Genomic DNA, 25,364 nt, shown 5'->3' with positions numbered 1-25,364 from the left:
CTTGCTTGCCCTTAGAGAGAGGAGAGACTTGTGTACTTGTGTAATTGCTCATTTTTGGGGAGATCACAGTGAACACTGAGCTATGGATATAAGCTACAAAGAAGTAGGAAGTTGTTACCTTCCTCACCTAGTAGAGCAACTAGAAAAAAAAAATCATCATTTTGCATTCTTTCTGTCTGTCTCTTCACCCTCACTTGGAAAATCAAAGAAAGCCCTGCATAAGGCATAATTTACCATTTGCAGATGAAACAAAAACCAAGCATTAGTGCTTTGAAATAGTTCTAAATGTGAGTTTGGGATAGAAACAACCACTGTAAAAATTTGAATCCATATAATCGATATTAAGTATTGTTAATTACACAAAATGTGGACAATATTCATAATAAAAAAATGTTTCTAGACTAAACAGTCTACAGTTGTGGTTTATTGAGAGAAATACTGATATCTCCTAGTATTTTAGGCCTTATTGCAAAAATTTTATATGGTAGGATGTTTTGTGATACAACAGGGGGGCATTTCATGAAGCATTTTGTCCGACGATTTTGTCGGATGAATTTGCTGTCAGCCAATCTCGTGCAAGGATTTCGGTAGCTTTTAACAGTTTGTCAGACGAAATGTCTGACAAAAATCTTCATAAAATGCCCTCCAGACCTACGGTATATGCATTAAATGTGATATCTCGAAAAATTGTTAAATCACTGCTCCCAGAGGTAAACAGGACCTTTAAACAACTATGATCGAGGTACGTGTATGTTATCTCCTAGATCAAGACACGTACAGCATTCACCGGGGTTCAGCTATATTTAGAGTAGCTCCTTCCTGTTTGCCAGTTGTCAACTCTTCTCTTTCAAATGTTTATCTTGCAGGGTACAGACGACGATCTACTAGAACCATTAGAAAGTGAAGATTCCAAGGCTGAGATTGGTGAGATGCAATGCTCTTTCTCGTATATCCTTTGTCTGCCGAAGTGAGGCTGTGTGTGGAGGTTGCGTGGGCATCACAATTTTTTGTTGTTGTGATTGTGGTTTTATTTTTAAGTGGTCTTTCCTGGAGCACATGAATGCTCTTGAGCAATCTACCATGGGACTTGGCTGGAAGCCCCCTTCAAAGTTCCAGGCAAAGTATGTTGCCCAAGGATGCAACTGCTCTTGTCAGGAGACTTGAAGGGGAATTCCCCCTGCTATTATGTTGCTTTGTCTGAAAACATAAAAGAGTGGAAAAGTAGATCAGTTAAAATTTTGGGGGAAATGGGGGCACACGCTAACCCGTTAAGGACGAGTCCCGAGTATACTCGGGCAAGTGTTTATGGGAAATGCGTGTTGTAGCAAAATCAACCCGTCCTCAACGGTTTTTTTTTTTAAAAGTTTTGAATTGTGAAAATTTAGAAACTAGTAAGACAAAAATGGCAAGTCTGTGTGATTTAGGTGTTGAGCAGCTCTCCATTTGCATTCGTACACAAAATTCACCAATTTTCATGTTTCTTCAGAAAAAATTGTCTTCAGACCTGCTCTTGAATACATATATTTGTCAGTCAGAGGATAAGTTCTGTCTGTGCCCAAATACTTGAGAAAAACAAAAAGAATTAGCAAAATTATGTGTGCCAAACGAATGGAGTGCTGCGCAACACGTAGATCACACAGAGTTTGCAATTTGTCCTACTTTATCATTATCATAGTCTCTTGTCACATAAAATGATGAAATGGAGTGTAGCATATTTGGATGAACCCAGGCCATTAACCCTATTTTAACTGGGCTATTTGAGACCAAGTTTTTACTGGGGGGGCTCAATTTGACCCCCACTTCAGATCTCGGCCGCCGATCGCATGATCGCCGTGAAATTTTGCCTAAAGATAAAGCCGGATGTCAACTACAAGATTACATGGTCATACAATCGAAAAATATTACCTTTCTATTTTTAATAAATTAATTATGCAAATTTATGCATGAAATCATATTTTCACCTATAACTCCATTAAAAAGACTGAAGGATTGCTAAATTTTTGTGTCAGAATTCCTCAAGACGCATCAACCAATTTTCTTGTAAAAAAATAGCACAATCAAAGTCAATTTCTTTTGTTTTTTATTGTTTTGTTAATTTCTTATGTATTTTTGTTTTTTCGACCTTTTGTTTTTTATTGTTTTTTGCCAAAATTTGTTGCAGGCACTTTTTCAAGCTTATCTACACTAGAATGGATTGATTTCAATGGTGAAAAGTTGAAATCTAATTTATATCAATTTAACCAAAAAACACAATTTGCATTGGATTTGCACACGATATCATGAATTTGAGCTGTTTTCGGGTTAACATGCATATGCAAAACATTACGTAACTTCAGAACGGTGTACCCGGACGTCGCAAATTTGGTCTCAAAATATGCGGGAGACTTCAATGAAAAAAGTCATAAAACGACGCGGCAAAATCTTTGCGCGTTGCGGAATCGTGGCGCGATCTCGAGGGAGGGGTCAATTTGAACCCCCCAGTTAAAATAGGGTTAAGTCAAAGGATAAGCTTTCTTTCATTATTTGTGCTTAAGTAATTGTTCAGAGTGATAGCAGTTACTATGCAGAAGTTGAATATTGAGTAGCATTTTCATAAAGTGTCTTGCGAGGAAATTGATTTGGAAGACCTAACCATTACAATTATATTTTGTCCTGTTTTCTGTAGACAATCATGAAGCGGAGGACATTAATCAACAAAGTGATAAAAAACAATCCAGAGATAGAGACTCTGACGATCGAAAACCTTCTTCCAAACACACAAGTGCCGACGACGTTCTTGATGAGATGTATAGTTCAAAGTCAGACTCTCGCGACAGCGCGGAGAAATTAGATAAGCTACGTTTAAACTTCAACAGTACTTCTTCCAAAGCTGCCGCCAGCCGGGACATGCCACAGAGTGGTAGCAGCGTACTAAGCAATGCCAAAGGTGCAACAAGTGCAGGACCCAACACAAAAAGCAATATTAGTAATCAGGTGCTGAAGGAAAGCAAGGTGGAGAAGCTAGCCGTGCAAGGGGTGGAGGTGCTCCCGGGCGTGGTCATCGGTGGATCCGCCGGGGAGGGCGTGGGCGGGGCCGCTAGCGATGCGGAGGCAAAGAGGACCGACTCTCGGAAGAGCATAGAGGACATTGTGGAGAACAGCGTCGCCGCCAGCATGGCAGCCATGGTGGCGGCCACGAGCGGCACCGGCCCGGAGGCCGCCAAGCCAAAGGGCGAGGTGGCAGTGGTGTCCACACCGGGCGTGGCAGCACCCCCACCCTCATCGAGTGCGGCGGCTGGAATTCTGAAGGATGATGATGAGGAGGACCAGCTGAAGCACTTGGAGAAAGCTGCCGAGAGCTTGATGGCAGAGCTCACTGAAGAAGTAAGTTTGCTTCACCTTGTTTATGTCTTTCAGTCAGCGTGAATTCTGGTAGAGCTCTGGAACTTACTTAGAACTTCAAGTTCTCGTGACGTTCATTGCTTATTAATGTGCACATATGTTTGTTGCAATGATTTGTGTAGCTCCATTTAAAATGAAAACATTTTCCTTATGTTGCACATTGATTTTTATGCCTCCGCCAACGAAGTGGCCGGAGGCATTATGTTTTCGGGTCGTCCTTCCGTCCGTACGTACTTACGTCCGTCCCGTTTTGTTTTTGTCGATATCTCAAGAACCGTGTGGTGGTTTTACATCAAACTTGGTATGAGGGTATATCCTGGGGGGATAATACTTTGTTTGGATTTTAGGGTCACGGGGTCAAAGGTCAAAGGTCAGGTTATTTTGTGAAAAAAAAAGGTTGAAATTTCATGTTTTTCTCCATATCTCGCAAATGGTTCCTTCATGGAACTTAGTATATATGCATGTACCGATGGGCAGTGATTATCTAGGGAAGTTGAGGATCATGGGTCAGGGGGTCAAAGGTCAAGGTCAACTCCTCAAAATATCACTACTTTCCTTATATTTATGCAATGCCTGAAGGATTTTTTTTTTAACTTGATGTATGCGTGTATTACCCAATATATATTCTGTGGGAAGTTTCTTACCCAAAGGTCAAAAGGTCAAAGGTGAAGTGAAAGTGCTAAATTGCACTTTTTCCTCCATATCTCGAAAGTAACTCAAGGTATCATCATGAAACTTACATATTTATGCATGTTCTACCTAACAGTGATTCCCTTTGGAACTGTGAGGTCAAAGGTCAAAGGCCAGGCTTAGATAATACTATTTTACCATTTGATACTGAAATTATACTTTTTCTCAATACCTTGAAAATTACTCAATGCATAAACTTATAAAAGGGTCAAAAGTCAAGTAAAAATCATCAGTTCCCCAAATACCTGCACTCTGACGTTTTGATCATTCATCCAATTGAACCTAGTTCTAGGAAAGTGAACATTCTGCACATTTGTGGCAAACCTGTCATTTTAATATTTTGCCAATTGTGTGAAACTGTCATCACACATTGTCAAGACATTGTACTATAGACCTATTAGGAGAACCATGCATTATGGCGGAGGCATACCAGTCGACATTTCTAGTTTTTTAATTTTTTAAGTCAATTAGTTTTCTGCATTATTCTTGAAATGTACACACTTACCTTGTCAAGATACATCTGCTATCAAATATCAGAATTTATGCATGCATGCTTGTATTTTCAGGTAATGAAAATAGTTTTCTATTAGTGGATACGTTATGATTAATGCCAGTCTAATACAAGGTAGCTTTTTGTGAGTACCCGAAACTTCCACATAGCACTGAAGAATTGAGTATGATTAGTGAGTGTGATACCGAATTCAGATTTGTTGAGAATAGCAAGTATTACTTCTCCACTACTTCAGGTTGGACTTTGAGTCTGTGTCCGTTTTGCTTGGAAAGCTGTATGGTTTGCACTGTTTGTTTTAATGAACCAAAGTGGTAGTTTTTAATTGATGGCATAATGCAAAGTCATTCAAAACAACAGACAAACATGGCAATCTTCATTTTACAAAACACTAAAAAAAAATTATTTATGCACCAGCGAGGATGGTATGTAGGCAAGGTTAAATGAATGATGCGAGCTGAAATTCCTCCTGTTGCCAGGACGACGACAAGCTTGGAAATGAGCTGACCATGGATGGAGGGTTAAAGGTGAACATCAACCCCCCACAGCTACCACCGACCCATGAGCATGCACACAAATGGTTCTATAAGGACCCTCAGGGACAAGTGCAAGGTAAGAGACCAGAGATTCAATTAGCCTCACTCCCGCAGGTTGTGCTTTCCCTACTGTTCAAACCATCAACAACAATGACTCTATCACTTGTGAATATGTAGTAGGATACAGTTGAGACACCTGATGGGACAGGGATCAGGATCTTGCCTCTGAAGTTTGAATCCTGAAATGATGATGGTGCTTACGATGATAATGGTAGTGATAATAGAATAACACTGCTTCTAATCCAAACAATCATGGTAATAATACCGATATACAAGTACATAATTATAATGATTTTAGTACTGTAAGTGTTGAAGGGTTGCGCAAGTGAGGATGATAACACTACTATTTATTATAGGATGACAACATTTGGGCATATGGAATTAGAGCAAGAAATTTTCTAATTTTTCGTCAATTTATGTCTGCACTATTGAACTTCATCTCTTTCCACTACCATCATCCCTTTGTATATCTCTCTCTCACCCCTTCTGTCTCTCTCGCTCACTCACTCGCTTCATCCTTTCATCCCTGTCCGCGCTCCTATCGCCCTCACTTCCCTCCTCCAGGCCCATTTACATCGAGTGAGATGTCCGAGTGGTTCAGCGCAGGTTACTTCACCATGACGCTGCAGGTGAAGCGGGGGTTGGACGAGGACTTCGAACCCCTGGGGATCCTCATCAAGAGATGGGGACGAGTGCCATTCTTGCCGGCCCAAGAGCCCACGCACAATCACATCACAGTGAGTCCCAAGACTTTTTTTTTAAAAATAACCACCACCCCTTCTTTCCCTCTCATCACTTTAACCGTTTTCTGGTTAAATTTTTTTAAGCATCATTGGAATAGATAAATATTTAAGTGTTGACTTGGTAATATTTTGAGATTTAATTTTAAAAGGAAATGAAGTAATGTATAGACATTGTTGGATTATTGAGAGGTACTTATAAGCTGTGAGTTGCTTGTGTGCTTATGTTTGTATTTGACAAGCTTGGTTGCAAACTTGAAATTTGGACTATACCATCTCCAATCTTACCAAGAAAAATTTTACTTCACTTCTGCAGAAACACTCGTTCTTGTTGCAACTGATTGACATATTGCTCTACATCAACATAAATAAGCTTGATGTAGGGCAATTTGTCAGTCAGTTGCAATAAAAACAACCTGATGCAAGAAGGTCATCACTTTAAGCAGTTATTCTCTCTAATTGTTTGAAGGTTGATATTTGTAATAGCAGAGACTTTGGATTGACCAGTCACAATCTGAGTTAATCGGTAATTTTGACCAATAGGGCTAGTTAGTATCATGGCCTTTGTTTGTGTTTGCAGCAGAAACCATCAACTCCTACAGGGAACCCAACAGTGGGGCCCGCCGCGGCCGCCCCTGCCCCATCTGGCCCCACCGTCGGCCCGTCGGTCAGCCCCACCCCCAATGCATCGGCCGCTGTGACGGCGGCTGCTATAGCCGCCCAGCAGCAGCAGCAGCAGCAGCAGCTGGCTCAGCAGCAGATAGCGGCCCAGATGGCCCAGCTCCTGGCCCAGCACCAACTCATTCAGCAGCAACAGCAGCAACAGTTGCTGCAACAGCAGCAGCAGCAGCAACAAGTCTTCCAGCAGCTCTTGAATCAGCAGCAGTCGCTGATAAGGTGAGACACGTTAGCAGCAACCACGAAAAGTCTTGAAGTGGGATTGTTTCACTCAGTGCATGATAATGATGTCGTCACTTTTGAATGATCAGTTCATATACATCTAACAAAAATTTATACCAGTCATTCCATACTACTGAGGAGTATATATGTCAATTTGCATAAAACTAGATCCTTTACTTACCATTTCTCTTGTGCAGAAGAAGTGAATGTGCCAATCCTGTTTAACTATGGCTATCAAAATTATGACTATCTTTTCCTGGATTAAACTTGGAAGTCACTATTTTTGCTTTCCATTACTTTCCAGTCGATGTTCTTGTCCTATTTAGGGATATCATTTGCTATTTCAAGGCTAGTTAGTATCATGTCATTTCATGTCTGTACCCCAGTGAATAAGACTGTCTGTAAATCGCTTGCGGTCACTTTGTAGAGTGCAGGCCAGTCGGATCTACCAGGAGCTGATCCAGCGGGGCAAGACGCTGACCCTGCCCCAGCAGCAGACCCTCCGCCAGCAGCTAGCCACCCTGCAGCAGCAGCACCAGGTCGTCATGCACTACCAGCAGCAGATGCAGAGGCACCGCGGCCTGGCCATCCCCGCCGGGGTGGGCGTCGACACCCCAGCCACCAGCCTCTCCGCCACCAGCGTGGCAGGGGGGATTCCCCCTGGTGGTCACGCGGTCAGCGCCGCCGCAGCAGCAGCAGCGGCCGCGGCGGCTGCTGCTGCTGCAGCTGCCAAGGAGAAGAACGAAGGCCCGGAGATCGGCGTCTGGAACTCAGTCCCCACAAAAAGTAAAGGTCTGGCGTGTCTGTGTGTTCATGGGCTGGGACAATAATAGTACAGAAAAATGAATGTCAAGTGTCATATATATGTAATTCAGGCAAATGTATGGGCTTCTGAAAGTAAATTTTCTCATCAAAATAGCATGTTTTAATATGCTAGAAAGATTATTTTTGGGAAGGGGGGTGAGTCCCTTTGTTTATTGAACCCTGTTTGTGCCAGGAAGGTTGGACAGTAGTGTGTACAAGGATAAAGGGTTTTCTGTGCAAATAGGCATTCAAAGCACACAGAGGATTAGGTAGACAAGGTTCTTCTATTCTAAACTTTTAGAACAGATAGAACATTAGTTCCATGTGAGTGGAAGTGAATGAAGTCCTTCAAAACCAAGTATATTCAGATGTAATGATTATGGCATGGATGAATGGATTTATCAGAGTATTTGAATAATTGCTTTTTAAAAAGATATAGTATAAAAGGATTTATAAATACATTGTTGTGACCAGTATTTTCTGAAAAAAATCTATATTGAGTTGTATTGTTGGAGTGTTTTTCTCTGTCCAAAAGCTTGCAGCTCATGAAAATATTCAGAGGTGTGATGATTATTGTAGAAGCAAAATTGTAACATGCAGCTTTCCCTAATCAGTGGTATCATTGCCACATTGTTCACTATGCCATGGTACCATAACACCATAATCATATTCTATGGTGGAATGTAGACATGTAAATATGATGGTGTTTGCAGAGTTATTTTGTTTTGTTTTGTTTTCCCTGCGGACCAAAGATTACATACTCACCATTCAGTTTCTTGTCTACCACCACAGGGGCCGACTGGGACATTGGGGTGTGGGACCCAGCCATGGCCAGGGAGGTCATGGAAGAGGTAAAAACAAACAAACTTTCCCCCTCTTCTTCTTCTTTTTTTTTTTAGCCAATCGGTCCAACTTTATTTATATACTTTTCTCATTTGTCCTTGCTTCACTTTGCCGTTTTATTCAAAAGTTACAGGAAATTCAGTCTAACGCTGTGAGCATGATAGTTAAATAGAACTTCATTTTGATATTCCATCCCCAAATGACTGAATGTAAGTTATATTCGTAATGATGATAATAAAGGTAGAATTATTATTATTAGTAGTAGTAGTAGTTATTAAAACAATAAAGTGGCGGAGGGGGGGGGGGAGAGAAAAAAACCAAAAAACAATTCCTCCACAGAGAAGGTCATTCAAAGTCACATGTCAGATCATGAAGGCGATGATGTGAATGTTTTGTGACGCTCCTTTCTCTTTCTGTCGCTGTGACTTCTTCTTCCACAGGAGCGGCGACAGCAGGTGCGGCAGAAGGTGGAGGAGGAGAAGAGGAAGACGGAGGAGATGCACGAGGAGGTGGAGAAGCAGCGGGCAGAGGAGCGGAGGCAGGAGGAGCTCAAGCTCAAGCAGCAGGTCGAGATGATCGACAAGAAGTGAGAACGCCAAACTTTCTCCTCCCACTCCCGCAATGTGTCATTTTCTTTCACCTATACCCACTCATAGGGTCCGTTGTTCATCCGTGATCGAGTTCTTCTGTCTGGAAGTTCATCATTTACTGTAGCAGCAAACTTGTCAGACTCTTGTCATAATTTCAGGATGTAATTTGCTGTAGCGTCTGAGCAAATGTTCCTGGTCAGGGTTGGAAGTTGGAATTTTATGAAATGGCTTTGCCGCATCATGTCACGTTGCTCACTAGATGTTATATTTATTGCTGTGCTTGATTTAGTGTTTTACAAGTTGCTGTTTATGATGAAAAAATGTACATTCAGGGACCATGGTTATAACACAATTTTGTTTAACTTCATCACACCCATGTAATTTAATTTGATTTAATTTGAGAAGCAAAATAAATACGAAAGAATTAAAAATTAACATGAGACATGATAAAGAGCTTATCCACTTTGGTAGTGTTCAAAGTTGAGCACATAAGTCTGTTGGGTCAAACAAGTAGGTGGAAATTGAGTTACATTTTCAGGGTGTATGTATGAAGAGTTTGTTCGCAAAAACCGATAAGTCCATATTTGCCAAATGGAGATATTTGCGATTAAAGGTCAAGAAAAATAAAGAGAATAATAAAAAGATATTTGCTTCTTTTGACCATAACTTCAAAAATGTACCTTTATATGTAATGAGCAATATAGCAATTAAAAGGTATTATTTTGTACTTTATGATAGAGACCGTACTTCAAAATCTTCAAAAATGGACTTATCGGTTTTTGCAAACAAACTCTTCGTATGTACCGAGTATTTGACACCTCTGAAGGGTAAGGAGGGTGGCCGACAAACCCCTCATACATGTGACTTTACCGTCTCGGGCGTGGTTTCTTCCATTTGGTATGTACACAGGAGGCAGGAGGAGGATCGGTTGCAGCAGCAGGAGGATGCCCTGCGGCGGGCGGAGGAGGAGAGGAAACAACAGGAGGAGCAGCAGAGGAAGGTGGAGCAGCAGGTGGGTGTGGTTTCCCCCCCCCCCCCCCACCAGTGGGCGGGGTCGGATGCCGAGAAATGGTCATCCGTGCAGCTGTGGTGTGTGATGCTGTTTAGAAATTTTGTGAATTCTTGCCCTTGTGATTCTTCGGGTCATGTCATGGCTGTCTCAACCTTACACAGGAATTGTTTTTTTTTCTATTTTCAAATCATCTTACCACTGTGCAGTTATTGGAGTTAAACATTCTAAACTTTTATCCCAAGCAACCTCTAAACAGGTTAATTTCTCACTGGCATCATTTCACTATTTATTCACAACAAGTTTAGTGAAAAAAATAATTACGAACACATGTTCTAACCATCAGAATGTGCCATAACCATCAGAACATGCCTTTGATATTCAATAAACAAAAGTAAATGTTGATCTTTATGAATCTATATAAACCTGTTGGCAACTTCAGCTCAAGTTTGTCACATGCTACTTGTTTGCCAATGCTATTTCAATGATTTTAAATGATTTTGCTAAAAACAAAAATAGTGCCTGTAAAACAGGGTCAATATCTTGCAGTGTGTGCGCCTCAATATATTTCTATGTTTTGAAGAAGGTATGCTCGAGGTTTACTGTTTCTGTCCCCATTTTTATCCCAGCGCATGGAGGAGCAGCTGAGGAGACAGCAAGAAGAGACGGCCGCCGTCCGCCGCGCCCAGGAGGAACAGGCCGCCCGGCTAGCTGCTCAGGAAGAAGCGGCTCGCAAGGCGCGGGAGGAGCAAGAGGAGCGAGCCCGGAGGGAGGCGGAGGAGAGGCAGAAGGAGGCGGCCGAGAGGCATCGCCAGGAGATGCTGAGGTCAGTTCTTCTCACAGTTTGCAGTTCAACTACCCTTCCCACCCCCTCCCCCCCCCCCCCCCCCCCCCCCCCCCCCCACCGTCTTCATCGGACCTTTCCAGGTCTTCGTATTGCACTTTTAAATGTCTTGAAGACTGTGGTGTAAAGTTGGGTTAGTTGGTCAATCATCACAAAATGCAAGCCTTGTTTTGTTTTCTTGTTCTGGCGCTCTTTATCCAATCTTGTCACATCTGTGACCCTTCCCCCCCCCCCCCCCCCCCCCCCCAAAAAAAAAAAAAAAAAAATTCTCTTCACTGAGAGATGAAATGCAATTCGGCATTCATGTAAAGAAAATTCACACAAAGTTGTTATAATGTGCAATAATCTACTCAGTGACTCCTGGAAGGTGTCTTGCTCTCAAGTACGTCAGGAAGTATCATTGTATGTCATTGCATGAACACTTGTCAGTAATTCCACACATGTTGTCTCCAAATTTGCAAAATGTCTCTTTTTTTCCAGCTGATGAAATAGCCAGCTGTGAGTAGACTGTCTCCCTATAGTCTGTGCAGATGTTTCGTGCAAATAAAAAGGAAGTTGTGTATCACAAATAATGGCTGCTCTGTCTCCAAGAAGTGATCACTTGCCGTTATGTATTTCAAGTTCATATGTCGGGGCGTTCAAACAACATTAAGTTCAAACAGCTGCAATTATACAATCAAGTGGAAGGGAGAAGTTACGTAGAAAGAAAATCAAAAGTTTTTAAAATCGTAAGCTTCTTTCCTTTTTTTAACTTGTTTGGTTTTGGGGGCGATGGGTTGTATAGTTTTGCTTCGTTTTCTTTCAGTCTTTTTTTAATGTAAGGCTCTGATCATATTTTCAGATACTATATAGTACCTGACAAGAGATATGAACAATAGATAGTGAAATATCTAAATCTCTTCCTTGTATGGTGCATAAGGAACACGACATGCACCAAAGATTCAGTATACCGTGTACTATGCACTTTGTACAATAATGACCCTCTGAGTTATGAGTGTATTTCATGCCGTTGCGCAATAATTTGGTTACACAGGATTGCGCAATCTTTAGGGCAGGGTTTGTACACGCCAAGCCTGATTCTTGTATTGTGCAGTCTGAATTTGTAGAAGGGTTTGCAGTAGAATGGAGCTGTGATGTACTTGTGGTTGTGCGTGTGTGCCTGGATAAGATTGCCAATTTCCTTGTGATTGCATTTGTGTTAATGGTTTGTGGAAAAGGCGCTGAAGATGACGTGAATCATAGATTAATCTGACTTGAATGCAGTGGAGAATCTGAACCACTCAACAAATTATGCAGAAGCAAAGTTTTTAGGTGTGATGGAGCAGGTAGGTCTTTTTGCTTAGTGAACAGTCAGCTCAAGTGATCTATGTGAGTAATGTTGTATTGAAACTAGGCGTCAGAATTTGCCTTTGCAGCAGTGTAAACCTGTCCCATCAAATCTCAATTAGACTAATTTTGTAATGCGTTCAAATTCAAGGGCATTCTTACTCCAGAACCTGCCAGAAAGCAGTTGAAATCATCTGATTCTGTTAGGTTCATCTTAGTACTTACAATCTTATTTGCATGCTCTTCTTGTTCCTCTGATGAGCGATTCACAGGAAAGTTTTGTAATTGTTAGAAAACAGCACTTGGAATGTATTCATAAAAGCTCACAACTGTCACTAAAAGTATTTTGGTGGAATATGACAATGTCTTCATAATTTAAAAGGCAAAAATTATCTACCATATGTTGGTCCTTATTTAATTTCTTCGATAAACAATTTTCAACACTTAGGCAACAAAACATTCAGCGGCAGCAGGAGACGCTCCAGAGGTTGCAGCAACAACAGCAGCAGCAACAGCAACAGCAGCAGCAACCTAGTGTAAGTTTGAGAATTAGCCAGACCAGCTTTGGCCATTTGTGTTCCTTAATCTGTTTGTTCATGTTGATTTCCTTGTGATGAGAAAGTGATGAGATCTTTGCTGACAGTTTTGTTCTAATCCTCTCTAAATCTTTTGAGGATGTAATTTTAAATTCCAAGTGTGAATATTGTTGCTCACTTCCTTTTAGCAAGTTTTTTAGCATTTTAGCAACATTAGCAAGGGCACACCTTTGATGCAGTCTTTGGTTTTATGGCAAATTATTGTTCATCCATATTCGCAAGTTTAGCTGACATTGTGTCATTGTATATATTGTTTGTAATAACACATAACTGTGTCAATATGTGTGTTTTGTTTGTTTTTTTCATTCCACTAATTTACATTCTCGCATGTTAAAGGAAGTGCCTATTATACCTTAGCTGTCTTATGATTAAATTGCCTTTTTTTTAACATGGCAACTTTGATGATTTTTGTATGTTGTGTTTGTCTAAGTATGGTATCTCTTGCAATACCAGAAACATTCATGATATAAAACTTTTGGGAATTGGAGCCAACAGCCTTTTTCACAGCATGATACTATTGTGAAATGCCACTGGCATTCAGTACATTGTGTAGCCACAAACTTTCATGTGCATTTTATTTTTGCGAATCATGGCTCTCACAAAATTTGCAAAAGTTACATGCTCGTGAATATTTCTGGTTACAGTATGTTGAAAAGACTTGTAGCGGTTTCTCTGAGACTGCTGTAAAAAAAAAGAAATAAATTAAAATAAAAATTTTAAAAATCTGTTTGTTGCACTGATGTTGGTGTTCGTTTGTTATCAACTTCAAGTTGCCAAGCAGTGCCATGTGGGCACAGCGCAGCGCCGTTGCCACCTCGAGCAGCGGGCCAACCCTACAGCAGATCCAGAAACTCCAACAGCAGCAAGAGGAACTGGAGAGACAGGAGGTACTGTGTCTTCACTTCTCCTGATGTCAGAGTTATAGTCTATTAAAGAGGAAATCCACCCCAAAAACAAATACACTCATAAAGAATGAGACAAAAATTCCCTACAGAACATTCCAAAAATGACAGAAATCAGATAAGAAATAAGGAAGATATGACATATTGAAATGTCATATTTTTTCAGAAAACATTTCTCGACCAGTACTGTAAACACAAAAATGTTCTGTATATATGTAATTAATGAGAAATTGTAAGAGCATGACATCATCTACTTACTAATTTGAATATTCGTAATGACTGGTCAAGAAATGTTTTCCTTAAAAAAAAAATGAAATTTCAGAACACCATAACCTTATTTCTTATCCGATTTTGATCATTTTTGCACTGTTCTGCAGGGATTTTTTTTTCTCTTTCTTATGAAATTGATAACATTTTGGAGTAGATTTCTTCTTTAATTCATCCTTCTTCCAGAGATGCCAGCTGTTACTTTTGTTTTTCTTGCAGTATTTTGTAATATTTGATTGTTTTTTTGTTTGTTTCTTTGTTTCTTTGTTTGTTTGTTTGTTTGTTTGTTTGTTTGTTTTTGGCCCCCCAAAAAAGAAATGGTTTTCGCCAATTGCATTACTATACATGTCTACTGCGGGAAAGGTACAAATACTCTTTTCCCACTAAAAATATGCCTTTTCTGCCCTCAGAATACTGCATCGCTATAAGATAACAAGGTTGGCATCCCTGTAGTCTTCTCAAAGTGGCTTTCTTAGCTGAACGTGTGTTTTTAGCACTGCACATCATTTTTACCGGTACACACCACTGAGATGGGATTGTGCAGTTAATTTGCATTGTTTGTAATGCATTTAGTTTACTTGTGATGTTTTACTTCTCTCCTATTCCTATTTGACTGTGGTCTTGTATGTGATAGTTACCAAACTCCCTCGGTGTTTCTCTGTCTTCTGTTAGTGTTTCAAATCATCATTGCCATGTTCCACCTGTAATACATGCTGTTACATTCTATTTGATCCTTGTCAATTGATCACTTAGCTGCCTTTTTGTAAGCAGAATTGAGGACACATCTTTCACAGTACATGATGCCGTAGAACAGCATCAAACAGAAAAGAAAAAAAAAGCAAAACACCTAGTTAAGCAGACTTGTAAGAGCTCTGCAAATCTGATCTGTGCTTATTCAAAACCCACAAAGTCGCTTTCTGTAAAAGTGCACATTACTTCTTCATTGACAGTCTGAAGAAGCATTGATAATGAAATATACATGTATACAACTTTTGTTCAAAGATCATGTGTTGTTTAGGTCCCCTGAGTATACTTAATGAAAGCTGTTGTTTTGGGAAATTCATACAGAGTATAATTATACACATTGCAAGCAAAGTTATAGCTGTCTCCTTTAGGATAGATATAAGTGACAACAGTTCGTGCTGATCATATTCTTCCATTGGTTATGTAGACATACACTGTATAGGAAGTCCTTTCTGCTTGCTGTGAATTCTTGGGTCTCTGTCTTTAGAAATTAAGGAAGGAGATAGAGGGTGTAAATTGCATCATCTTGAATGAATCAGATTTTGAAAGCCTACGTGGTTTTAAATTTTAATCTCAATTTTTGTGCTACTCCACCTCCAGCGGCAGAAACAGCTGCAAGCGCAACTTCTACAACAAAAGCAGCAGCAACAGCAGCAGAACGCCCAGAGCAGGCCCGCTGGCTGGGGATCAAGCAACTCAAGGTGAGGGCGCCCTTTCCCCAACACATCATTTCACTCTATTCTGCTCTGTTCCCCCCACCCTCATTTTGGCCAGTGACTTGAAACACCTGTCAGGAGTTCCTACTTGCATTTCTAATCCTACATTTCTTATATGCACAACCATTCCACAGACTCTTATAACAGATATTTATGACCCCGTTTACAGTGCGGGGCTGGGCCGAGCCGCGGCCGAGCCTGGCATCAATTGCGGGGCCAAGCCCAGTTTACACTGAAGCGGGGCTGGGCCAAGCCGCGGCCAAGCCGCGGCCTCGCCTCGCACTGTAAACGGGGTCATATTGAAATCGAGGGAGAAGTATCTGCCCAAATTTTAATGGAAAAACCAACCTATTCCAAGGTACATGTAGCAAGCTCTTATCAATGTTAGTGATGCACATAGTATTGTTTGGGGTGACATGGACAGCAAGTACATGTAATAATTGTTTGTGTTGACACCGATCACAATGTTCACCCATCAATAGTCGAACTAATGTATGCATGTGTTTGTTAAATCCACCAGTGTGAACCAGACCACCAAGTCCTTGAGGGAGATTCAAGAGGAGCAAGCGAGGCAGCAGATGGAGCGAGGACAAGCCAAGCAGAACGTACAGAACAAGGTAGGCTTGTTGTCTTCTTCTATACCAACCCTGCCAGATCTCCCTTAGTCTGCTGGATAGAGATTTCCCTTAAAGGGATGGTACAGTATTGGTGGAGATGAGAATTGGGCTTTTAACTTTTTGCAAGATACCAAGAAAACACTAATGAAATACTTTGTAGTACAGAGCATACCACGTTAAGAGGAATTCAAAGTTTATTTGATGAAAATCGGGTTTAGAATGACTGAAACATCCAAAAACAAAGTAAAGCAGAGCAATCGTAATAGAAGGTGGGTCCCACACTTTATTGGAATCACACTGTTTTGGATATCTCTGCCATTTCAAACCCAATTTTCATCAAATAAACGTTGAATTCCACATGGAATTACATGCTCTTTCATATTTCATAAGAGGTTTCTCATTATCTCACCAAAAAATGTTAGAAACCTGAAATTAGGTCTCAACCAATTTTTGTATTTTGTAAAGCAGCTCACCACAAGCTCTGCTTTTTTGAGGTGTTGCCTTCCTTGTTCAATAATTTCATGCATGTGATTTTCTACATGAAAAAGATGGAAAATAAATGTTTCACAAACTTGAACTTGAACTTGAATCAAAACTATACGATCCCTTTAATACTCAAAGTCTTATCTCTTCCTGTCCTGAAAAGAGAATATAAAGGCCTCTTTGATTTGAGAATTTTTATACCCCCGCCGAACAAAGTTTTATGAGGGTATATGATTTGGCATGCCGTAACCCAGGATACCGTCATACCCCAGGTTACAGCATTGTATATTACCACCTTATGTTGTAAGATGTGCAGTTACACACTACTATCATGACTCCCCAATGTTTGCAATTGCAAGATAATGATCCCAGTGCAAATTCATCCTTGGTCATGACATGTTTAACGTTATTACAATAATGATGATGATGATAAATAATAATAAGATTTTTATGTTATAATAATTTTGGACAGTACGTCAGAAGGAATGTTCATTAAGATGGTCCAGTTGTGCTGAGATTTTTGGCATTTCCTTGCTTCAATTCATAAGAGTGTTTCTTTTTGTGGTGTTTTTTCCATGTAGTTTCAAAGTTTAGTCTCAAATATCTCTCTCTTAAATTCTTCAGATTACTTGCATTTCATTGTGGCTTGTGTTCGGTTACATGCTTGTATTTTAAGTCAACTTCTGTAATGCAAAACAGCAAACTTCACAGAGTGTTTTGTGTCCTAATTCTCTCCTCTCTAACGCCTACCATCCCGACTGGACAGGGCATGACGTTTTCTTCGGCTGCCGTCTGGGGAGGCGGTGCAAACACCTCCCTGGCCTGGTCAGGGGAGCATCCGGGGGGCAACGTGTGGGGCGACCAGCCCCGAACGGTATCCTCCTCCTCGGCTAACATGGGTTTCTGGGACGAGTGTGCTCGGGACAGCGTCAGCAAGTCCACGTGAGTCGCACCAGATAACGATTTCAGCCTTGGCCACTTCGAAAATGTCCCTGATATCAAGCTCTACTGTATATCCCCATGTCTCTGATTTCAAGCTCCATATCCATAATGTCCCTGATATCGAGCATTTCAATGCTTAAGTCCTAGTGGACAGGCATTGAAAAGCATTTTACATCGATTCATCCTGTGTTTTATTTTTGTTTGATTGTTCCATTTTGTTTTGCTCTGATTGGTTTCCACTGAAAGGCAACCACTGAAAAGGAGGTCACATATAGAAAATGCTCAATAGAAATGATATCAGTAATGATGGATGCGATTAGGGGAAAAAAATTCTCCATTGTTAGGACCTCTAATGCGAGTTTTATTTCCAGTAGATTAGCAGATGGAAGTTGAATAGATGGATTCTGAATATCAGCATCCTGTCCTCTTTAGGTGATGAAGATACAAAAATATTTTTAAAAACAAGTTTTTATAAAAAGTGTATGCATGTGACAGTATGGTCTTTTCTGTTGTAAGAACATCATAGACAGTATTCTCCCATATTAATATGGAAAAAGGACAGTAAAACTGTTCATTGAGTTTTCTTGCAGTGCCAGTGTTGCATACTTTTGTGTTTTGTTACAGTGTAGAGGGGGACACTTTCACTTGATTAATCGTGTAGAGTTAGGCAATAAAGGGCAGTCTTCACTTATTTTGCCAAAATGTGACATACTCCTCTGAAGTCATGTACACATTTATATGTTTGTATGAATATTTTTTTTTTGTCCATTTTCCTCTGCTCTGCACAGAAATAGCAATTTCCCCACCCTGCGAAGTGCATCTGCCAACATCACCACCAGTGCCCCGACGGTGCGGAGTCAAGCCCCAATCAACAGCAGCAAGGGGCGATCCAAGGAGGAGGTGAGGTCACGAGGTCACGAGGTCAAACACTCACAATGTCACGACAGCCTCAGTGGTTTTTACATGATAGTTGGCTGGGGAACATTGTTAGGATCGTTTCTCTGCAGCCAACATTGTGCAACGAATGCACATAACGTTTTCTCTGCAGGGACTTTGTGTTTGTCTGTATATTTGTCTGTATGTGTCTGTGTATGTGTGTTGCGGACAAATTGATAGGCAGAAAAGTCACAGGAATTGGAGGGTTGTGAATCATTGGAGGCAATGTGGTATAGTGGATGAGAGTCTAGACCTTCAAACAAAGCACCCTAGTTCAAATTTTCTGTGAAGTGCTCACCATTTTAAACAGTTATTTTACCCATAATGTCCTTCCCCACCCCCGGACACAGATGTATAATGGTAAACCGGTAAAACTGGGGTAAATGACGACATCTCTTTATGCCATATATTTAGCGAGTCTAATTTATCGCGAATCAGGACTTCCCGACAATTTTGCGAGTGTTTAAGTTCGCGATTGTGGAGTACAGTACTGAACAGAGAAATGTACATGTACATGTGCATGTCACATTCATGTCGGGATTAGAGTTCGTATTTTTGCATGCGTTTAAATTTGCAAGTATCACCTGACACGCGAAATTTGCAAAATATTTGGCGTATACAGTACCTGTATGGGTGCAAAATATTTGGCGTGTACAGTACCTGTATGGGTGCAAAACCATTTGTCTCATTTTGTGTCTGTACACTTCCAGGAAACAGTGAGGAAGCTGTTCCAGAGCAATCTGCCGTCAGCAACCACTGAGTTTGGACAGTGGTGTGAGATGGAGCTGAAGAGAATGAGGTCACCTGTTGACAGTAAGTCTTTCATTATGAGGCCGACAGGTCCTTAGTCCCATACCATTACTTCCATGTTGCAAAGGAGTCAAGTGCATTAGAGGCCCAGTGAGTCACGCTGAGCAATGTTATGTGTTACCATACTGTCTTCTGTAGTAAAGGCAGAACACTCTGTCCCTCGAATAGGACATTACAGAAGGTTCCGTGTGTGAGAGAGTCACGACCCGCGCACATGAAAGATCTCGCGTCATTCCTTCATCGCAAAGAACAGGATTCAAAACCCAGTGAAGTTGTAAACTGTACTCCAACCGGAAGAAGAGTAGAAGAATGTTGACAGTCAATCTTTTCTGCTGTGCAAAACCTTTGATTCAGTGCAGTATTGAATGAGGAATCGTGCTGTCTGAAAGGCCACTTTGACAAGTCCTTAGTCCAATACATTTGCTTTCAGGTTGTGAGATTAAAAGTTTGACTGCATCCATAGTCCTGCACCCTTAAGAGATTGGAAGTCATATAGGCTTGGTGATGTGACCACTGATGTTGTGCTGAAAAAGAATATCAATCTCTATGCTCTCTACAGAATGTCTAAAGAAAAAACAAACAAACAAGCTTATTTCTAGCAGAACCATGTGTAATGTTGGACATTGCTTCTCTCTTTAGGAACGCAAAAAAAAAGTAAAAATGGACGTCTTTCTTTTGTTCCACTGCGTCTTTCAGTCTCCACCTTCGTGTCATTCCTGCAAGACATTGATTCGCCGTACGAGGTCCACGACTACATCAAGATGTACCTCGGCGAGTCTCGCGAGAGCGCAGAGTTCGCCCGCCAGTTCGTAGAGCGGCGCAACAGACAGAGGGAGCAGCAGCAGCGGCAACAGAAGGACATGGTAGGGCGCCCTCGCTGTCATACCAATGTGACATTTCGTAAGAGATTACAAATGAGTCACGGAATGAAAAAAACCCTGAAAGAAGCTATTTAAAGGATAATGAATCCCAAATATATACATGGATTGAGTGAATGCAGCAATATGAACACATTGGTGAAGTTTTATGAAAATCGGACAATCTGCTCTAAAAAGCAGTAGATGACAGGATCGAGTCCCACTGGTTCCTTTTTTTCCCGACATGTTTGTTAATTTACAGATCAGCAGTTGCGATCTTAACAAATTAAATTTGTAGAGGGAGACAAATTTAAGAAACTCACACCTGAACCTTCACCCCTCTAAATAATATCTTTCTTTTGTAAACATTTAATCTGCTCTAAAGATATGAATTCTTGTAGTTTCTGTACTTGTATTGCTGGAATAAGAAGACTGCAACAATTTGTTATATGTCAAACATGAACAACTATCTAAAGAAAACAAACAAACGGAAAATCCATAAAAGTTAGTATCATGAAAAGTATGCATTCCTTCCACTTTTAACTGACATGAGTTTAGGTTAATATTATTTCCCCTGCCTTCTGAAAGAGTTAAGCCAAGAGTTTGTTTTGTTTTGTTTTGTTTTGTTCTGTTCTGTTCTGTTTTTATGCCTCCGCCAAGAAGTGTCGCCGGAGGCATTATTTGATTGTGCTAGAGAAGTGATAATATGTTGAATTTCACAGAATGCCCAATTTTTCTCAAACTTTGCCGATGTGTCCTGCTAATATTGCCGCATTTACTAACTTCATATACATATGAATATTTGGGTTTTATTGCCCTTTAACCCTTATTGGATAGAAAGGGTTATGAGTCGTGAAATTCACCCCATTCCAGCCATTCCCTGCACCCCTCACCCTCATTCATTACCAAGATGCATATTAAGGGGTGCAATGCCGGAGGGGGAGGGGGGTTTGGAATACATGCAGGTGAGACTTGGGACTCCCTTGTTTGTAAATATGAAAAAACCTTGTTCATAAAGGAAAAAGACCCACCTGCTACAGTGTGGTTGTTGAGCGTGGTCTATAGATGACATGTTCAAAGACCATTATAGTTTGGTGACAAGGGTGATTTCTGCAGCTATTGCGATGGGATTGAAGTCTCAAAAATTTGGTCTTCCGTAAATGATGTCGAGGGTGCCCATGTAGCCAATTTTAACTTGTCAGCCAGTCACAATAAACCTCCCTTGCAAGGAAATTTCATATGTGTGGCGTCATCAAGATTATTGGTGTATTTGTCTGCCAAAAGATTACTCAAATGAGTTTCTTCCAGTGAATTTTTGTTATCGCGACTTCACCTTCCTCCCGAATTACAGTTCTTGTGCATTGTTTCACTAGTGCCTGGTTTTGTCTGCATTATAGATTCTTCCTCTGTTTCATTTATCCATTTGTTGAGAATCGAGTTGTCTGAATGCGTTCAATTATGTGCTTCAAACAGTCTGTAGTGTGCAACTATCAAATCATTTCTCTTATAAGTTTTGCTGAACTGACAATCATCTTCAGCAGTACATGTCTAGTGTCCCTGAAAACTGACGGGAAGTAGTCGTATGTCGCTTTCTTGCGCTAACTCATGTTTTTCCTCTATCCAGCCTCTGTAGTGAGCAGAAACACAAACATTTGCCCCCAATCTCGTTCCTGCAACAATACGATGCCAAAACTCAACCTGCGCTCTCTCTCTCGTTTTGTTTTTGTAGTTGGTAATCTCTGACTTACTCATGAAGAGATAAACAGATGAAATAAGGTGAATGACTTTTCAATAAAGCACTATGATTTCTTGACATGAGAAAATTCTGCTTTTTTTCTCTCTCTTTTTTATTTTTTAAGATCAAATATTACATGATGCAATGCTTTGTACAGTCTGCAGGTTATTTTGATTGATCAATTATTTATGTAGATGCGAGCTTAAGTCATGTGCATGCCATTTTTAGCACTCATGATTGTTCTTTCATTTGATGCCGGAAACCTAAATCTTTGGCCATTATACTAGAAACCATTGGTTCCTGTTTGAAAAAAGGCTGCTGTAGTATGATTGATCAAGTCAGTAGCAGTTGTTTGGTCATCCTTTTCTTGGCAGCATGTTTAAGAACAGGAAAACGAAGATTACTCGTGGGGGCCTCAGAGCTGAAATTTTGTGCCATGGTGTTTTGTTTTGTTATTTACAATCATGGCCAAAATATATTATCCATATTTATGCTGATTTGGATCATGACTATTTGTGAAATGTTGGCTTTCATGTGAGAACCTTGTCTCTATACGCAGAAGAAAATATGTGTTTGCTGTCAAGGCAAATGCCATTGGGGGGGGGGGGAAATGAAACTAATGTCATATTTTGTAATCAATTTCACTTGTCTACATGCCTTTGATCTATAAGATTTTGCTTCTATCAGATGTTAATGATGGGGGGGGGGGAAATAGTTTGTAGTTACAATTGCCGAGACAGATGCTATATTAACTGTACAGTTTGTACTCTAAAAATACATTTGTTTTCTTTTTACAATGTTTATTCTTACACTGACGCTATCAACTAAAAAATGAATTAAATTGAATAGATTTATGATCCTTCCCAGGAAATAGCTGCTTGTAGAAAATTTCGTTGTAGTAGCTTCTGCAAAGTTAGTATAAGGTGAAGATGTGGCACTTTTTTTTTAAATTCTCAAACTTGATAGTTTTCTGTCAGTCTCGGCATCACTCCGTGTGGTGTGTTTCACCAAACATGAATATTTGACGAAAGGGATGTATTCTGAGGTAATGCTGAAGTGTTTTGTGGTACGTCTCAAACTAACGGTTACCTTTACATTGTGTATTCCCCTCCTCCCATCCTTCCTCCATCCTTTTCCTTCTTTCTGCACTTCTCTAACCTGCTTCCTCTTCCCCCTTCCTCATTGAATCTGATCTGTCTCGACACTTTGTCACTCTTTCACGCTCTACTCGGATCCATACGTCACGTTGATCAATTTCTGTAAATTGTTGAACATGCACCTCCTTTAACCTGTTTTTCGGTGGATTTTAAATACCTGTTGTTTATGGCTCTTTTCACACGCCCCGTCTCTGTCTCTGTCTCCGATTTTCACGTTTGTTTTAATTTCTTCTTTAATTCGCCACATATACTCTCTTGAATTCTGTGTACTTCTCCGTGGCACTGTATCACTCTCGTCAATCTAATCATCCATCTCAATGTTACTCACTTTTCTCTTGCTCTCTATATCTCTCATTGGTATCCCTCTTTCCTGTCTAATTTTGTTATGTTTCCTTTTCCCTTTCATCTTATCTCCCGTATATTTCTGGGGGTTTTCTTTCTTGCTGTGCTTGTATCTGTCAAATGCATTCCAATCTTACGTGTTTTGGCTTGATTCATCTTTTCTTTCCTACAATTCAATCGTCAATCACCTCCACCTCATCTCACCGTCCATCTTCTGATATTTCCTTCATCATGTCTGCTCTTCTCTCTGTCACCTCTCCCAACTCTCCCTCGCTCCCTCACTCCCTCTTTCCCTCTGCTCCTTCCCCCTGCCCCTCCCCCTTTCCGCAAAACAGGAGTCTGCTTGGCTGGGTACGAAGTCCGGCATCCCGGGACATCCGTCGGCAGTCGTCTCCTCGGCTGCAGCCCAGATGGGAGACTGGGAGACCGAGGCACGCAGGAACAACCGCAAGCAGAAAAAGAAGATGCAGCGGGTCGACCCCAGCATCCTTGGCTTCAGCGTGAACGCAGCGGAGCGCATCAACATGGGCGAGATTCAGACCATCGACGACTGAGCACGCTTGCTCCGATCCGCTGGAGCCGCTTCCGTCCTGAGGGAGAAAGGGCTTCGAAACGGCAACAATCGTGGTAGCTTTGGCTCATCTGTGATTCCTTTAACAGCCTTCAACAAAACACAGACAAAAAAAAAATTAGAATGAGCATGAAGAGATATCCGACAGGCACCAAATAAGGCAAGATGAATGAAAGAGGTAAACTTCAGCTCAAGCGGTCGGAATCCAGTCAAGCAGAGACTCAATATCGGGAGGTTCTCCGTATGAGATATGCTTGAATGATTTGCAACAGTGGCAGTCATCTGCAGATTACTAGTGACCTAACAACAGGGTAGCGGGTGCCTGCTCAGACATTAACTTGGGTGTAGGTGTATCATGCCGGTCGCCATGCATGGCAGGCTAACGTTCTTGCAGGTCAACACAGACTGATTGAGATATTATGCCTGATGGAATGCTGCCAAGAGCCATTGTGTGTATGTGTGTGCGTGAACTCTGAAAAGAGTCATGGAAAGATGGCTGTAACCCCCAAGCAAGAGGAATGCATTTCCTTGGTTGCGTTACACCAGATTTTATTTTTTTTTTTTTTGCTCAGGCACTGCCGATGGGTCACCTTGGTTTGGCGTTTGCCCAGCAGCTGACCAAGTACTGGACGTTATATCAACTCAAAACAAAGATTTCAGAGAAGCTTGTGCGTGATGAGGCTACCGAGATTGAATCGTACAATCTGTGCTAAAAAAAAAAGAAAAAAAAAGTTTGACGCTTGCCCAAAGACGGATGAAAGGGGTGTGAAGCCATCGTGAAGAACTTCTGTACACTGAGCCATGATCACTCTTTATTATTATGGCGACCGAATGGGATTGTCTTTAGTGACAAGTGTAATTTGCTCTTTGCAAACGAGAGCAAGAGTCAAAGATATTTCCACAATGGACTGTAAGTGGAACAAAATCGATCATGAAATGCCATTTCTTAATGGCACCAGGAGTCATTCAAGTTTTCGAGTGGGAAGTACGGAAACTGTTAGCATAGACCAGCGATTCATTCCAAAGAAGAAACTATGCCAGTCGTGCCAAATTAAAAACAGGGATGTATTATGATAGTACAAAAGTTTATAGGAATAGATAGACATGAGGTTATTATATCCTATTAAGTGTTTATGTGCTCTACTTTGAAATAGAACAAAAAAGGAAGGCAGATGTGGAAATAATTGTTAATAACTTTCTTGCTTTGAATCGTCAGCTGAATTAAGTGCTATGAAATACTCATATGGGTTTGCAAATGTGCTCTAGGTGCAGCTACATTGTATGTAGAGTGAGATCTCTTATTTTTGTCTGTCCTTTTTTTTTTGTGGGGGTCGGGAAAGGGATAGTATTGCCTGCAATCGCAGGGAACAGGAAAAGTCTGTGATCAAGGCGACGGCATTCTGCATAACTAGGCAATGCCAACTTTATTATGCACAGCTGTGCAGTTCCACTCCAGTC

General features: G+C 40.9%; 1 protein-coding gene across 1 annotated transcript in view; it reads left to right on the top strand.

The window, feature by feature from the left end:
- The window catches only part of LOC139721978 (uncharacterized), a 35,063-nt gene extending 10,536 nt beyond the window's left edge, over positions 1 to 24,527 (top strand). Inside the window, exons 7-25 of the mRNA XM_071633297.1 lie at positions 867 to 924; positions 2,666 to 3,363; positions 5,059 to 5,191; positions 5,740 to 5,912; positions 6,499 to 6,812; positions 7,243 to 7,601; positions 8,412 to 8,470; positions 8,903 to 9,048; positions 9,962 to 10,064; positions 10,691 to 10,887; positions 12,680 to 12,767; positions 13,598 to 13,714; positions 15,341 to 15,441; positions 15,977 to 16,073; positions 17,323 to 17,498; positions 18,287 to 18,398; positions 19,145 to 19,247; positions 19,941 to 20,107; positions 23,671 to 24,527. Coding sequence (XP_071489398.1) covers positions 867 to 924; positions 2,666 to 3,363; positions 5,059 to 5,191; positions 5,740 to 5,912; positions 6,499 to 6,812; positions 7,243 to 7,601; positions 8,412 to 8,470; positions 8,903 to 9,048; positions 9,962 to 10,064; positions 10,691 to 10,887; positions 12,680 to 12,767; positions 13,598 to 13,714; positions 15,341 to 15,441; positions 15,977 to 16,073; positions 17,323 to 17,498; positions 18,287 to 18,398; positions 19,145 to 19,247; positions 19,941 to 20,107; positions 23,671 to 23,889 — 3,420 coding nt within the window. The 3' untranslated portion in view covers positions 23,890 to 24,527. The remainder of the gene's footprint in view (positions 1 to 866; positions 925 to 2,665; positions 3,364 to 5,058; positions 5,192 to 5,739; positions 5,913 to 6,498; positions 6,813 to 7,242; positions 7,602 to 8,411; positions 8,471 to 8,902; positions 9,049 to 9,961; positions 10,065 to 10,690; positions 10,888 to 12,679; positions 12,768 to 13,597; positions 13,715 to 15,340; positions 15,442 to 15,976; positions 16,074 to 17,322; positions 17,499 to 18,286; positions 18,399 to 19,144; positions 19,248 to 19,940; positions 20,108 to 23,670) is intronic.
- The last annotated feature ends 837 nt before the right edge of the window (positions 24,528 to 25,364 follow it).

This window comes from Diadema antillarum, unplaced genomic scaffold, assembly GCF_040938485.1.
Source record: "Diadema antillarum isolate AM-2024a unplaced genomic scaffold, OU_Dant_1.0 scf00000153, whole genome shotgun sequence".
NCBI lineage: Eukaryota > Metazoa > Echinodermata > Echinoidea > Diadematoida > Diadematidae > Diadema > Diadema antillarum.
Note: the sequence above shows the minus strand (reverse complement) of the source record. Positions and strands in the feature narration are given on the sequence as shown.